General features: G+C 53.3%; 4 protein-coding genes across 4 annotated transcripts; 1 reads left to right on the top strand and 3 right to left on the bottom strand.

The window, feature by feature from the left end:
* Positions 1 to 200: 200 nt before the first annotated feature.
* J4E90_005733 (uncharacterized protein) lies at positions 201 to 2,099 on the bottom strand (the record flags this gene model as incomplete). Its single annotated transcript, XM_051435286.1, has 1 exon — positions 201 to 2,099. The coding sequence occupies one exon, from the start codon at positions 2,097 to 2,099 to the stop codon at positions 201 to 203; it is 1,899 nt and encodes a 632-aa protein (XP_051291310.1).
* A 1,677-nt stretch (positions 2,100 to 3,776) lies between these two features.
* Positions 3,777 to 7,025, bottom strand: J4E90_005732 (uncharacterized protein; the record flags this gene model as incomplete). The annotated part of the gene is made up of 2 exons (XM_051435285.1): positions 3,777 to 6,817; positions 6,866 to 7,025. 2 exons carry the CDS (start codon positions 7,023 to 7,025, stop codon positions 3,777 to 3,779), a joined length of 3,201 nt encoding a protein of 1,066 aa, XP_051291309.1.
* A 399-nt stretch (positions 7,026 to 7,424) lies between these two features.
* Positions 7,425 to 8,177, top strand: J4E90_005731 (uncharacterized protein; the record flags this gene model as incomplete). Its single annotated transcript, XM_051435284.1, has 1 exon — positions 7,425 to 8,177. One exon carries the CDS (start codon positions 7,425 to 7,427, stop codon positions 8,175 to 8,177), a length of 753 nt encoding a protein of 250 aa, XP_051291308.1.
* A 2,890-nt stretch (positions 8,178 to 11,067) lies between these two features.
* J4E90_005730 (uncharacterized protein) lies at positions 11,068 to 14,171 on the bottom strand (the record flags this gene model as incomplete). Its single annotated transcript, XM_051435283.1, has 3 exons — positions 11,068 to 11,439; positions 11,498 to 14,015; positions 14,164 to 14,171. The coding sequence occupies 3 exons, from the start codon at positions 14,169 to 14,171 to the stop codon at positions 11,068 to 11,070; spliced, it is 2,898 nt and encodes a 965-aa protein (XP_051291307.1).
* Between the last annotated feature and the right edge of the window lie 331 nt (positions 14,172 to 14,502).

Raw genomic sequence — 14,502 nt, 5'->3', positions numbered from 1 at the left:
TATATCATTACATGCTACGCGATCCGCGCACCCAACAGATGACATCTACCGTTACGGCCTGACTGCGGTGCGCAGCGGAACAGACAACACATCGAAGAATGAACAGAGGAATGGGTATCAACAAATACATTAAGCTATCATGACTTTAGGACCATCTCGTTAAGTCGTCATCCATCTAAGCGGCTCGACAGCGCATCCCCCTATTCATACCTCAACCCGTGTCCGAACTTGAAGACAGGGTTCTCAGTATCGAACGGCACATCCTCCTTGCTCGCCTCAACCGCCTCGTCGCTCCTCGGGAGATCGAACGGCAGCTTACCCTCCGGACCGCTACCGTCAACGCCGAAGATAACATCGAGGAAGGCTTGAGGGCTAGTACCGTAGTTGACCATGAGGGCTTGGGCTTGCTCGGCAATCTCGGGGACAGCAGCAGGGCGGTCAAGGAAGATATCAACAATGGTGGGGACGGCAGCGTAGATGGCTGCTTGGCGCGCCTTCTCAGTGCTGTTGTACTCGAGAGAGCCGGAGTGGTAGTTCTTCTCGAAACCACCTGGGCGGGGCTCGTAAGGGGCGGCCATACGGAGGAAGGCGTAGTCGGCTTCTTCAGGAGTCGCGACAACGGTCAGGTCGCGGGCCTCTAGGTAGGTGCTGTTGATACCTTCGACGTAGAACTTGGCCTTGGAGCAGTCGGAAGCCTTAAGCGGGAGAGTAGATTCCTTGTTGGTAAGCAGGGTAATTGACTTCTTCTGGGCCTCGTAGCCGGCTTCGACCCATTCTTTCCTGGCCACGTTGGCCACGGCTTCCTCGGGATCTACGAAGGGGTTGTCGAAGAGGCCGAGGATGAACTTTTCGCGGAGGAGACGGCGGACCGACATGTCGATACGCTCTTCACTCACGATGCCCTTCTCTACCAACTCGAGAACGAGGTCAGTGCGCTCCTCGCCGCCCATCTGGTCGGTACCGGCATTCAAGATCTTCTCGGCACGCTCAAGCTCAGTCAGGTTCTCAGCACCCCAAGCACGAGCTGGCATATCTTGTCCTGCGATGATGCCGTCGGTGATGAGACCCCAGTCGCTGACGACGATTCCGTCGAAACCGAGCTCGCCCCGGAGAAGGTCGGTGACAATGCCCTTGTTCATGCCAGCGGCGACCTCCTCGTACTTGGTGCCCATAGGCCTGGAGTAGTAGGGCATCATCTGCCTTGCGCCAGCTGCGATAGCGGCCTTGAAGGGGATGAGATGATGCTCGAAGTTGTTTCCTGGGTATGTGGCATTCTTGCCGTAGGTGAAGTGGCTGTCTTCACCGTCTTCGACTGGTCCACTTCCAGGGAAATGCTTCGATACGGTGGTCACGGAATCTTTTCCGAACTCACCGGGGCCATGGAAGCCTTTGATGTATGCGACTACAAGCTCAGCGGTCAATGTGGCGTTCTCGCCCATCGTCGTGGTGATTCTGGCCCATCTCGGTTCGGTGGCTACGTCAATCTGAGGGTGTAGAGCAGATCTGATTCCGACAGCCTTATATTCTTGTCGTGCAATATCCGCAAAGGTGTGGATGAGCTCAGCGTCACGTAGTGCTGCCAATCCCAAGCTTCCGGGCCACTGCGAGAACTTGACTGCCGCGATCTGGCTGCCGGTGGCATCAACGAAAGTGTGCCTGGGATCCGAAGAAAGCGTAACCGGTATGCCGAGCCTGGTGTCCAAAGCCAGCTGCTGAAGACTGTTGTGCCATCGCGCAGATTGGCGTACATCGGTGATGGCACCGTTGAGGTTGAAGTGTGTCATGTGCTTTCCTTGGATTGACGGCGCAGTTGTGTTCGATAGGGTTCCGTTAGGTCCTGGGAAGCTGATCTGCTGGAAGAGCTGTCCGGCCTTTTCTTCCATGTTCATGCGTTGGATAAGATCCTCCACACGCTCATCTACCGATAGAGAAGCATCCCGGTATGGTGCTGAGTCCATCTCTGTTGATCGCGATGTCATTCGCGGGTATTTGGCACCACTTGAGGTCGGAACTCGGATGGCTGTTGACATGGCTGTTGCAGCAAAGAACAGCGTTGTGAAGGTGTTCAGCTTGCGCTGACTGCGGTTGCGAGCGACCATCTTGCCGGTAGTATGGGTTGAGGCACGAGGTGAAGTGTGAGGTCGGTTGCTACTGACTGTTCGGTAGACGGCCTTGACCCAGGTATTTGTACTCTGGCTTCATACACCCCGTCACGATGCGTTGCCGACATGTGCGCTACGTCCGAGGGACTTTGAAGTTTTGCTTCTGCTTGGGGAAACTTCGGATAGACCGTCGTCTTGGAACCCGTACCAACAACCAGCTTCCCATTGGCCTTGGCGCAGTCGAGATTGCCATTAGCTGGAGCCGACGATTTGCCAAGGCGATGAGTGTGGAGTGCATTGTGGGGGAAACGTGGGTCGGGGTAAAGCCCCCGAAGCTAAGCCCTCATTTCCCGCCGAATACTGGTCCGGCAGATTGGTGATTGGGTGCGCGCACACGCTACGAATGCTCATGACATATAACGAACGGTTCGACACACCCTTTCGAGCTGGTAGCTCAGCTGTCATGTGAGCAAACAAAAAACTGCGCACCCTGGGCCTGACGCGCAACTCCACATTCCGCCCTTTGTAAATGACTCGACATTCACGATTACGGAGCATTTGGAAAACGTCCGATCCGGGGGCGTGCCGCATGCCGGTTATGAGATTCCGGTGCCTTCTCCAGGATAACAGTGTCAGTGAGTGCTTAAAGCTCCGAGTGAGGATCGTATGTCTTGGTGGTAAAGAGAGACTGCTCTTCTTCTGTCTCCGCAAAGGCCAGCCGCAGTGGACTGCAAATCTCGTAACATTTGGCGCAACGTTTTCTACGCCCGTACCCGGCCGAAATTTTGGAGCCGCAATCCCGGTGCAACGAGGATACCAAGGCCATCATCGCCATGGCAAAGCTAGCCTCCTTAGCACTGTAACCACTGCCATACCACTGCGGAGGTACTCGCTGCATTCCGACACACATCCGCGTATCGCTAGAGAAAGTCCAGAAAAGCCCCTCCGTTTCCGCTAGCTCTTCTCCGTCTTGACTCGACCACCCTGTCGGCTTCTACTTCCACTGGTCGGGAAGATATGCTCGTGCCGACGTGGAGGATATGCACCATGATGCACGTTGTTCCCCGCGGTATGCTTTAGCCAACGATGGCTGAATCTTGGCTAAAGTTCGGATCGCAGCCCGGCAGTGTGCGAAAGATGGCAGGGTGTCTCAATGACACTACTGGGAGCGCATGCCTGCCCTGAGCCTGCTGGTTATTCCAGTCGATCCGGATGAGACGCCTCTTCATAAATGCGCTTGGTTCGATAGTCAGAAGAACACATCGAGGAGCGAATGATACATGGTAAATAACCCATGAAGATACAAGGGACGACTGAGACGAAGGTAAGAGGCAACAGCAACAGCCTTGCCTGGATCGGTACACTACCTGCGTATCGCTTGCACCACGAGCCATTTACTTTGCACGGTATATTTCTACAGATTTTCTCATGTCAAGGCTGAAATCCGCAAATTGGCATTCTTGGGCGTCGTGGTGATGTTTGGAAAGCTTTGATTTAGTGTAACCGAGTGGCTGGGTGCGATTGTGGGGTTAGCGAGCCGGTGCAGGAAGGTGCGACGTAACGCAACGACAATCACGGCATTATATTTTTGGACGATACGGATATCTACATTGACGAATGCCTCCTCCAGGACATCTAAGCGATTGCGCGCAACACACGGAGTGACTGTGCAGGCTATCTCGGTGTACCAAGATCACCCATCATCTGCCTCCTCCGCCCACGATAGAAGCGCTCGAGCATCTTCCTCCTCTCCTCTTGCGTACTGCTTTCCACAAGTAGCGCAAATTCGACCGGATCATCAAAGCCCATACTCTCCGCCATGCTACAGAACTGCCGCTTTCGCACATCCTCGCTCGGCCTATACCGGTAATTGATCTTGAACTCGCCTTTCGTCGCACTATCAGTAAGATGGACCTCGTCGTCTTCAGCGTCGGTCTCATCCCCATCATCCCGATTTCTGGATTGGTGCTGCGATTGAGATTGCGACTGCGTACCCTGGAAGACGCGTTTGCCTGCAAGATCGATGTCGTTGCGTACCTCCATGGCCTGTTTACCTAGTCGAGCTTCTATCTCGCTGCGTCCGATGACCTCTGAGTTCTCGTGCGTATATTGAACTCCAGCCTTCGCAAGAATTGCGTTGATTGGATCAGGCCCAGTGCGCCTTGTGGCTCTCATCTTGCCCTTGCCACCAGTGGTTGTAGATAGAAGTGAATCAGCGAACTTCTTGATACCGGCGATATTAGCGTCGTCATCAAGGCCGAGGTTCTTGTTGGAAAGTATATCCTCATCCTCAGAGTCGTACTGCGACTCATCGACATGGTAGTCATAAGCGTTGACGCCGGCTTTTGATTCAGCGACGTTCGTCTTGTGCATGATGTCGCGAAGCAGCACGCTGTGCTCCTGGAAGGTGAAGAGGTTTTCCAGACCAAACAGCTCGCCCTTCTTTGTGGATTGATCCATCACACCCTTGAAGTAGCGACGTTCTTCCGAAGCATTGTAACCAATGTTCGCTTGCTGTTGCTTGTAAATCTGACGAGCGTAGACCACCTCCTCGATAGTACCGCTTGACACTAGTCGAAATACCTCAACGTTGCGTGTCTGACCAATACGGTACGCTCGATCTTGTGCCTGCAGGTCATAGGCTGGATTCCAATGCGGATCCATCACGACAACCTTGTTAGCGGACGTGATGTTCAGACCCACTCCTCCCGCCTTAGTGCTGATTAGGAACACGAACTGGTTGGGATCTGCGTTGAAGTCTGCAACAGCCTGGGAACGATCCTCGTACTTCATGCTGCCATCAAGGTACGAGAAATTGTACTTTGTACCGTCGACATCGAAGAGACCTCTAAGTAGCCTCAACAGGCGAACGGAATGTGAGAAGATAAGCACCTTGTCGCCATTCGAGTGCCAGAAGTCAAGTAGTCGCCGCAGTACTTTCCATTTTCCACAAAACTCTCGCTGAGACTGTACCAAGATGTTGTCTCGAATCCTGAAGAGATCCTTGTGCGTATTAGGGCAGGCTAGCTCCAGTGTTTGACGATCTTTGGCTTGCTTCTCTGGATTCTCGCTCGACATTGGCACGATTAGGGCTAGGTGATTTGCGAGTTTCTGAAATGTGACCATGCAGGGAAAGATGAAGTTTGACCACTTCTCGCCTTCGACTTCGGCGTAACAACAGAAACCTCTGCTTTTCCCGGACCCACAATCGCACTTTTCTCTCGAAGTGCGTATGTACTCACACCTGTCGCTTTCAAGGAAGGTTCGATAGGCGTCAGCTTGAGTCTCAGTGAGCTGGCAGAATATGACGCGATCGCTCTTCTTTGGTAACTGGTCAGCGATCAGGGTCTTCATACGCCGAAGGAAGACACTAGGTAGGATATTGTGAACGAGATCCTGAGCTCGACTTCGCGAGTCGGCAAGCTGAGCGTTGGTGGCATCGTGAGCCTGGCCTAGCTTCAGCGGAAGACTAATCTTCTGCTTCCACTCTTGGGCTGACCCGTATGCGCCAGGTCGTACCCAGTTGAGGAGGTTCCAGAGCTCTTCATATTTGTTCTGAATCGCGGTACCTGTCAACCCAATGCGACACAGTGCGTTGATTTTGTTCATTGCTTTGGTGATCTCGGAGTCCTTGCTCTTGATTTGATGGCACTCATCAGCGATGACACAGTCCCAGTCGATGGTGTTGATCTCGCTCTCATGATTGCGGTATGTCGTGTATGTCGTAATCATAATCTCTAACCTACCCTTAGCTGCAGCGCCGAGGACGCCTTTCCGATCTGCCTTGTCGGGGCCATGATATTTGTAGACTTCCCACCAGCCCCACTTGGAGAGCTCATCTTCCCAATTTTGCATGAGCGTACCAGGGCAGACGATGAGCACCCGCGGATACCAACGAGCCTTGCCCAGACCACGAATCTTTCGCATGCATTTGGCATCGCGCTCAGTGCCCGTCTTACCAAATGCTGCTGTGAGGAATGCGATGACCTGGATAGTCTTTCCCAGTCCCATGTCATCACCTAGAATCGCACCGGTCTGCTTGACGAACTTTTCATGCAAGAACTGGACGCCTTCAACCTGGTAGTCGCGCAACCATTGAGCGATGGGGCCAGGTATGATCCCATGCGACCCGCGGAGTCTGATGTCCTTCTTTTCGCGCTGCTGCTGTACGGAGTTGTCAAGTTCTGGCTTCTCTTCAGTGCCCGCGTTGTCCCAGTCAACGTCGTGATAACTAGGAGGGTATCGCAGTCCAGATTCGTGCAACTTCTTGAGTGTCTTCTGTCGCGATATGAAGTAGTCAGGAATGGGGTCGTCTAGGAAAGCTGTCGCGCCCTCATCATCGGCTAAGGTGTCGGTACTGAAGCCTGTCGGACCATATCCATTTTTCTTGGGTGGAGGTCTGCGACCCACGATACTGGTTGCAGCCGTTGCTTTGCTCTTCTTTTCACTGCGAATTCGGTTGGTTTCAGCAGTGGTGCGCTTCCGTTTCTCGGTCTTGCGTCCCGTCCATTCCTTGTGAAAAGCCCTTGTATCGTACTCGGCTTCTAACAACTCATCGTCATCGGTACCTGAGCTAGTGGCATCTCTAGTTCGTGGTTCTGGTTCATCCATTGCATCGTCATCATTATCGTCGTCTTCTTCGTCTTCGTCTTCTGTGACCTCGTCTGTAACCTTTTGTGACTGGGTCTGGCTTTGAGTTTGGCTCTGAGTCAGGACTGCCAAGTATTAGCATATTGGCAAAGGTCGAGGAAGTATCGACTGACCGTCAATATACTGGGAGAGATCCAAACCTTTCCTAGACTTTTCGATGATGTCAAGGCCGTCATCTTCCGCGCCGTCGCTGTCACTAAAGCTCTCGCCGCTTTCAGCGATGGCTCTTACCCCTTTTTGATTATTCTTTGACTTTTCGCGACCGAAGGACATGATGACCGAGGTGGCGGGTAGCAGGCGTCGGTCGTGAACGCTGTGTGACTTTGCTCAGCTTATCACTGGTACCGGCGCTTGACAATCGCATATTGGCGCACGGTCCTGGCTAGCGGCGATTGTCACGGAAGGAAGCACCTGAAGTGCAGCGTGAAAGGAAGCGCCACCAAGCTGCCCAAACACGCTAACACGCTCTCACGTGAAAGCGGGGCGCGACTAGCACAAGACCCCTGCAAGAACTTCCGCCAAAATCTGGAGCTCGAGCCTGCACGCCCGCATCATCGCGCGCAATTGCACGCCCTGCCAAAATCAGCTGTCTTCACCATCCACAGTCATAAGTCGGCGAACCGCGTCGCGCAATATACAGCCCTCCTTTCACAATCCTGCGACACCGCCAAGATGCCGCTAGACACCAGCACCTACTCGCTCGCGCTCCTCCGCCTCGATGGCCGCCGCTGGAACGAACTACGCCGAATCCACGCGCAAATCTCCACGCAAGCCGCCGCCGATGGGTCGTCATATCTCGAGATGGGCAACACCAAGATCCTCGTTTCCGTCACCGGTCCCGCCGAGGGCAAGCAGTCAGGGCAAAGAGGCGGCGCAGACAAGCAGGCCAAAGTTGAGGTCGAGATAAATTTCGCGGGTTTCAGCGGTGTAGAGCGAAGGAAGAGGAAGAGCGATAAGCGGACAAGTGAGATGGAGCACTGCCTGAGGTCGGCGTTTGAGGGCGTGTTGCTGCTACATCTCTACCCGCATTCGACGATTACATTGAATGTCCACATCATTTCGCAGGACGGATCATTGCTGGCTGCCTGTATCAATGCGTCAACATTGGCGCTTATCGATGCGGGTATACCAATGACAGATTATCTGGTCGCTTGCACAGCTGCTTCTTCAGCTTCTGCGTCAGCGGCGGACAACGCGTCTGCCGATGATCCACTGTTGGATCTCAACAACCAGGAGGAATTGGAGCTGCCGTTCTTGACGGTAGGGACATTGGGGGATACCGATAACGTCGCTGTGTGCGTCATGGAGACCAGGGTACGAATGGAGAGGTTAGAGGGCATGCTGGCAGTGGGTATCGAAGGTTGCAAGAGGATGCGTACTATATTAGACGATGTGGTCAAGGGATACGGCAAGAGGTTTGGCTGAAGGAGTAAAGAGGAATGGAGTTTATCAAACTGTCGTCTCAGCACGATGTCCCAGCGCGACATTCCAGACAACACGCACGAATCGAGTCGGACACAGCGTAACGTCTCGGATGTGGTGTCTAGAAACATCAAAACTGTGGGAGACCTAGGACGGAAGACTGAATGCGTTTTCATGTAAACCTCGATGGGAGGCAGCGTCGGGTTGCTCCATGAAAGAGCAACAATCTTGGAACGACGAAATTAAGATCCATACAGGGCCTTTCACTACTTCTGCTTTTATTCTGACGGACTCCATGTGCTAACCAAGTAATGGTCTATTGTTATACAGGTCACCCGATAATCATACCACACGCCCAATTTGATCATTCCATACTCGGTAAAGCAAATCACACCATCTATCGTTCTCGAGATGTTCCAAACCAACACTTCCACTGTAGGGTTTGGATCTATGAGAAGCTGCAAGTTCAACAGTTACTTTGACACCAGCGCCAATCAGGTATGTCAACAGCTCAACGACCTGGGCATGCAAATCACCTGGCTGAGGGTCATCTAGCCATTCCACGAAGTCCGCCTTCAGGGTAAGCGTAGCCGGTCGCTGCAGCTTATACAGGCATCTCCAGCCTCCCGGCAATCCTATGGGGTCATCGGATCCCACACATGCTTCCGAATATGCAGGACGTACTTCGACTTCCACGTGGCGGATATGTCGGGCAAAATTCAGACCAGGCAACCCCCAAATCTCGCTTCCCGTGTCGACGAGACCCTGACAGTTGCCATCAAGCTCGAGGCCGAAGATGCAATAGTGGTGCCATTCTTCAGCTAACTCGACAAGTGTTTCATTGCCTACATATGTAAAATCGCGAAGATGTGGGCAGTCTTTTAGTACGCCTTCTGGGTACGGCCAAGATGCCAGGAAGCTACCAGCATCTTGAAATACTGATGCATAGACCATGCTTCGTAGCTCGCGGGGCAATCGCGATTGCATCTCCGTATACAGGCTAAGACACGATGATTTTGCCCAGTTCTCGACGTGTTCGCGCGCTTTGTCTCGCAGTGTTGCACTCTGCATCGCGTGGCGTTGAGCTTCTCTCAGCATACTGTTGTTGGGATTTATGAGTAGTTGCACTGCAAGTTAAACCGCAGTACTTACCTGGAGACAAGAGCCGGATCGAAAGTCGTATTAGTTTGTGACATGCTGGGGATAGGACGAGTTGCGGAAGTTGATGTATGAAAAATGAAGTAACGGGTTGTTCGCAAAAGCCAGGTGCCCAGGTGGAGATCGAGGCTAAGCGTGGCTAGTCTCGATCGGGCTTTGACTAGCCGGAACTAGACATAATCGAGATGCCTAGGTGTTTTCTCAAACCCGTTCATATTGAACATGATCCTTTGGAGCGAGTGACCCTGTACCTTATTTCACTGTCGGAGATGCGCCCCACGAACCAGCTTCAACCAACCTTCGCTATCAAGATGTTTCAATTCTACTTTCACAGGCTCCGTTTTGTATATCTCAAGAGCGACGCCCGCACTGGAAGCCATCAACTGCTTCAACACCGGAAAGACCCTTCTGAACATTGTATCGATGGAGGTCTTCATGTCTTCTCTCGTCTCACCATGGTAAATCCAATGTCCGAGGTAGATACCGATTGTGAAGGTCGCCGGTTGCTGCAGTTTCGCCAGTTGCTCGAAGTCCGATGGCAGAAGCAGCTCGTCCCCAGCTTCCACAGCCTGGTATCTTATGTTGTTCTGACGATCTCCGGGGGCTAGAGTCATGTATACGTGGCGTATCAACCGAGCGGGATCAAGTTCAGGCAGTGCCCAGGTTTGGTTGCCGAATAAGAGAGCCACGGTAGCATCACCGAGGAAATTGAGGACTGAGTGCCGATACCACATTTCCGCAAGTTCAGTAATTGTTTCTTCGCCGAGGAACAACTTGTCGCCGATATGGGGATTGTGGGCCACAATGTTAGCTGGATCCGAAAATCCCAAACCGTGTGCATCGTCGTCAAGGTAGTAGGTCTGAGGTTCTCCAAGTAGGGCTTCGTAGACCATATCTCTCAGCTCTCGAGGCAATTTCTCTTGCATCATCAAGCAGAGAGTAAGACACTCGGATTTTGAGTACTCCTCGATCTTTACTCTCACTTCCACTCTACGTCGATAACACTCGCGAGTCGATTGTTGAGGCTTGGTTGAGAGACGTGCAACATCCCTTAGCATACTACCAAGCTTGTTAGCGACCAGAATTAAGTAATAGAGGTACCACTGACGCCGAGATATGTGCTCGATCGGATTCCCTCGCTGGTATTGACATTGTGGGCGAGCGACTCTGGGGGCAGAGACTTTGGCTAGGTATGCAACGAAGTCGGGCGGCGAGATCGATATATTTGACTGGGATGATGGGCAATGCGGTCAAGTTGCCTGCGCGGGAGCAGTTGGGTAAAGTAAAACAAAGAAAGCACAAGCTGCCGGGTGAGTGTCGATGGTCTAGGCTCCAGAGTACGCCTACCCAAATGAAGCTAGAGCATTTTAAATGATTACACGCGGGCAGGAGGCTCATCGTCGCCGTGTAATACAGTTTGAAAGAACAAGAGAAACTACACTCAATCCTTCCTGAGTTCGTGGAAAAGATCAGAACGTACAAGAAGCCGCTATCATGAGCAAGGAGATCTAATATTCCAAGTAATACATCGCTAATACACCGAACAAAAGCCTGGTATCTTGCGTAGATGCGAAAACCCCCACCAAGAAACACATACAATCAAGCCGACATCCGTATCGTAGTTCTCCTCTATCATGATTCAATGTACACGCTTTCGTAGATCAGCCAAATGTATCGCCGCGGCCGTCTTGACATATACCATACACATAGTATCCATACAAAGTCATCTTCCTCATCATTTCCTCACATTCCCCTTGCCATCTCTCCACCTCCCATCGCTAACGCATATAAATTTGACGTTTCTTCCGCGACTTTTCACACTCTCTACACCACCAGCTTCAATCCATCGACCCAGATTCTTGCACTGGCTAACGTCGAAGCGTTCGAGGTCTCTGCAGCCCTCCACGACAGCTTCAACACCAGTGCCAGTGACGCGGACACAACCTCGTACAGAGAGATTTCGGAGTTCGAGGAGGTGTAGGGATATACAGCGAAGAGAAGTGTCCGAGACCGCGGAGCCGCAGAAGGCGAGGTTGAGGTGTGTAAGTGAAGGGAGGCCGAGAGCAAGGACTTCAGTTGCGGTGTCAGAAAGGGCGCAGCAGAAAGACTGATATGCGTTAGTACGGGCATTCTGTCTAGCATCAAATGGAAGATAGTGGACTTACGAGATCCAGTTCCTTGAGCCCTTTTGCTGCGTTCGTCAGGTACACAATTGCGTTGTCGGTCAGATATGTGCAGTCTGCGAGACACAGCTTTGTCAACCGTGGAAACGGATAGACACTCCAGTGTTGGAAGCCAACGTCGGTGATAGTCGTGCATCTTGTTAGGTCGATGCTCTCGATGCGGTTTGCTGCATGGACGGCGATATGTGCCATACTGCGATCGGTGATGTGTTTGCAGTAGCTCAGCGTGAGACGTCGCAGCTTCGGACATCCAACAACAGTACCAGGTGGCAGCGGTTGCGGAGCAGGCTGATTAGCACCCTTTCCTTGTCGGCGACCATTTATCTGAGCTTGATGTTGCGCATGCGCCATTGCCATCTGAGGTGGCATCTCTGGAACCACCCACCCTATCACTCGAGCGAGAAGGTTGTCGCCTACTTTCCTGCAGTTGCTGAGATCGACCTCCTCAAGACCCTTCGCCTTCTGCACCATCTCCAGCACAGCCGGTCCGGTGATGTCCCACACGCTCTTCATGCGCCAAATTCTTACGCTCGGACCGCAAGTCTTTGCCAGCTCGGCGAAACCCTCGTCTGTCACGTGGAAACAGTTACTGATATTGATGTATCGTGGACGACTGCCTACGAATGGACATATTACGTCCACAAGCGATCGATCCGTGACTTTGCGATTGTATTTGCTAAGATCAAGGTCGTGGAGTATATCCGGCGACTCTGATATCAACTTGTTCCAGTGCGAAGAGATTACACGCAACTTCATCAGCTCGTGTATGTCTAGATTCGCAAGAATCTTAGTGAGCACTTGATCCGACAGTATGCCTCTTCCATATCTACTTGGTCTGTTGACTAGTCGAGGGCGTTTATAGTCGAGTGGCATCTCTGGTGGAGTGGATGCATGCTTCGATATGGAGAACGATGGTGATGGGGAAAGGGGCGAACCACCGGGCGATGGTGACTTGGGGAAATCTGTTTTTGCTGGACTGGATGGCGAGTCTGGTATTGATCCAGGTGGGGGTGGAGCTAGTGAGCCTCTCCTTGACCTCGACCTGACATTGTCCAAATCGACATTAAGAAATGGGTCTGGATCAAATGGTTCCATCATCTTTTCGTCTCTCCGGGTGGGTGTCACCGGATTATCGATGTCGATGGTGTCATTGAAAGTGACAGTTGGCACACTCTTCTTGCGTCGTGGTGTACGGGGTATTATGTGGTCCGCTATGGCTAGATCGTTGATGTTGGGTGTACTATTCGCGTCCAGCATGTGTACATCCTCGTCCTTGGCGGTCCGTAACCGCTCCTTCGCGACCGACTCGACCTGTCGGCGTACATCTGGAGTGCACTTCTCCCAGAGGTGGTTCAAAGTGTCACCGCTGATCATAAGACATTCAACAGCCGATACGGAGCGGACCGTAGCGGTGCGGCGTGGCGCAAGCGAGAGACTGACGACCTCGCCAAAGTATTGCCCGGGCCTCAATCGGGCCTTTACTTCCTGGAAATGTTGCTCGCCCGCGGCGATGGATTTTCGACGACCTATGGGTGAAGTGGTACCGTTCTGCTCTGGTACATTCATGCTGATGACCTCAACCTCGCCTTTCACGATGAAGAAGACGTCACGTCCTTGTGTGCCCTGTTTTATTATGTCGGTGAAAGGATCAAACGAACAAGGTTGTGCGCGCATGCCAATAAAATGGAGGATGTCGTCGGGCAGCTCGGAGAAGAGAGGCAGCTCTTTGAGCAGCGGCCGCACATGAATACTGCCGCTTCCAAAGGCACTATGGGCTATGGCTTCAGCGAGACCCGGACTGGGAGACTTCCTCTTCTTGAAGGCATTGATCTCGCCTTCGCGTAGAGTGCCGCTCTCGGCCATGATCACGTCGCCATCTTCGCGGTCGCGCTTGCCTGTAATCTGACGCATGGGTATCGCAGGACGCTTGCCTCCCAACTCTGACTTCTTGCGCTGCAGAATGGCCAGTCGCTCCTGTGCTTCGTGCATGATGGCCACTTCCACTTCGGGAAACGCGGGCAGCTCCTTCATGAGGTCCTCCTTGTTCAGGCGCACTACCAGCGAGCGCATGTTGGCTATGATGGTGGCGGTGCGGGGGATGTCCATGAGGATACCGATCTCGCCAAAGAACGCACCGGGCTTCAGCTCTGCGTATGTGCTCTCCTGGTCCCGCGATGTCACACGCACCGCTCCGCGGACCAGCCAGTACATGGCCTTGCCCGTCTCGCCCTCGGTGAGAATTGTGTCATGAGGCTGGTATAGCTGCGGCTTGAGATGCAGGCCGACCTGCGTGAGGAAGGAGTCGGGGGCTGCCTGGAACAGCGGGAAGGAGCGCAGGCGGTCGAGCAGGTCTAGCGGTAGACCCTGAATCGTCGAGGCGGCCAGCGGGGAGGGTCGTATCGGGCGGGCGGGATTGGAGTCGCTGTCGTATGCGCGTACCATGGCAAAGGGATCAGGCACCGGCACGCCGCCATGAGCCCGCACGGGACCTCCTCCAGGCCTGTATCGGCGCATCGTCGTGTTGGTGGCCGGCAGCGGCGCCAGAGGCAAACTTGCCGGTTGGGAAGGAGCGAGGGGCAGGTGTCAGACGGTTAGGGAAGGAGCTCGTGCGTGGTGGGGAAGGGGCGATGCAGTTGTCGGGCAGTCACCAGCTCATGGTGGTGCGTGGGTATGCGCGGTGCAGCAGCTCGAGTGTCTCTGGGTTGCGAGATGATTGCTCGGCGAAGGAGCGGGATGCAGACGAAGCGCAGCGGGTGGGTAGCACAATGACTGAGCAATGCTGCAGCTGGGCGGGCGGAAAGCTTGGGTCAGGGCAGCTCGGGAACCTGCAGTGGGTCGGTGCGTGCTGGCTGCTGTGTAGTGTATAATTTCTTGTGACTGAAGCGTGCTGCTCGGAGAGATGATGGATAGATTGCGGGACGAGGCTTGGTCCCGCAACGCGGTGGATCAGCCTAACCTTCTACTAGGCTTCTCGAAACCGCATGCCA

The sequence above is a fragment of the Alternaria incomplexa genome, assembly GCF_024043165.1.
Source record: "Alternaria incomplexa strain BMP 0042 chromosome Unknown scaffold_7, whole genome shotgun sequence".
NCBI lineage: Eukaryota > Fungi > Ascomycota > Dothideomycetes > Pleosporales > Pleosporaceae > Alternaria > Alternaria incomplexa.
This window is presented reverse-complemented; position numbering and strand designations above follow the sequence as displayed.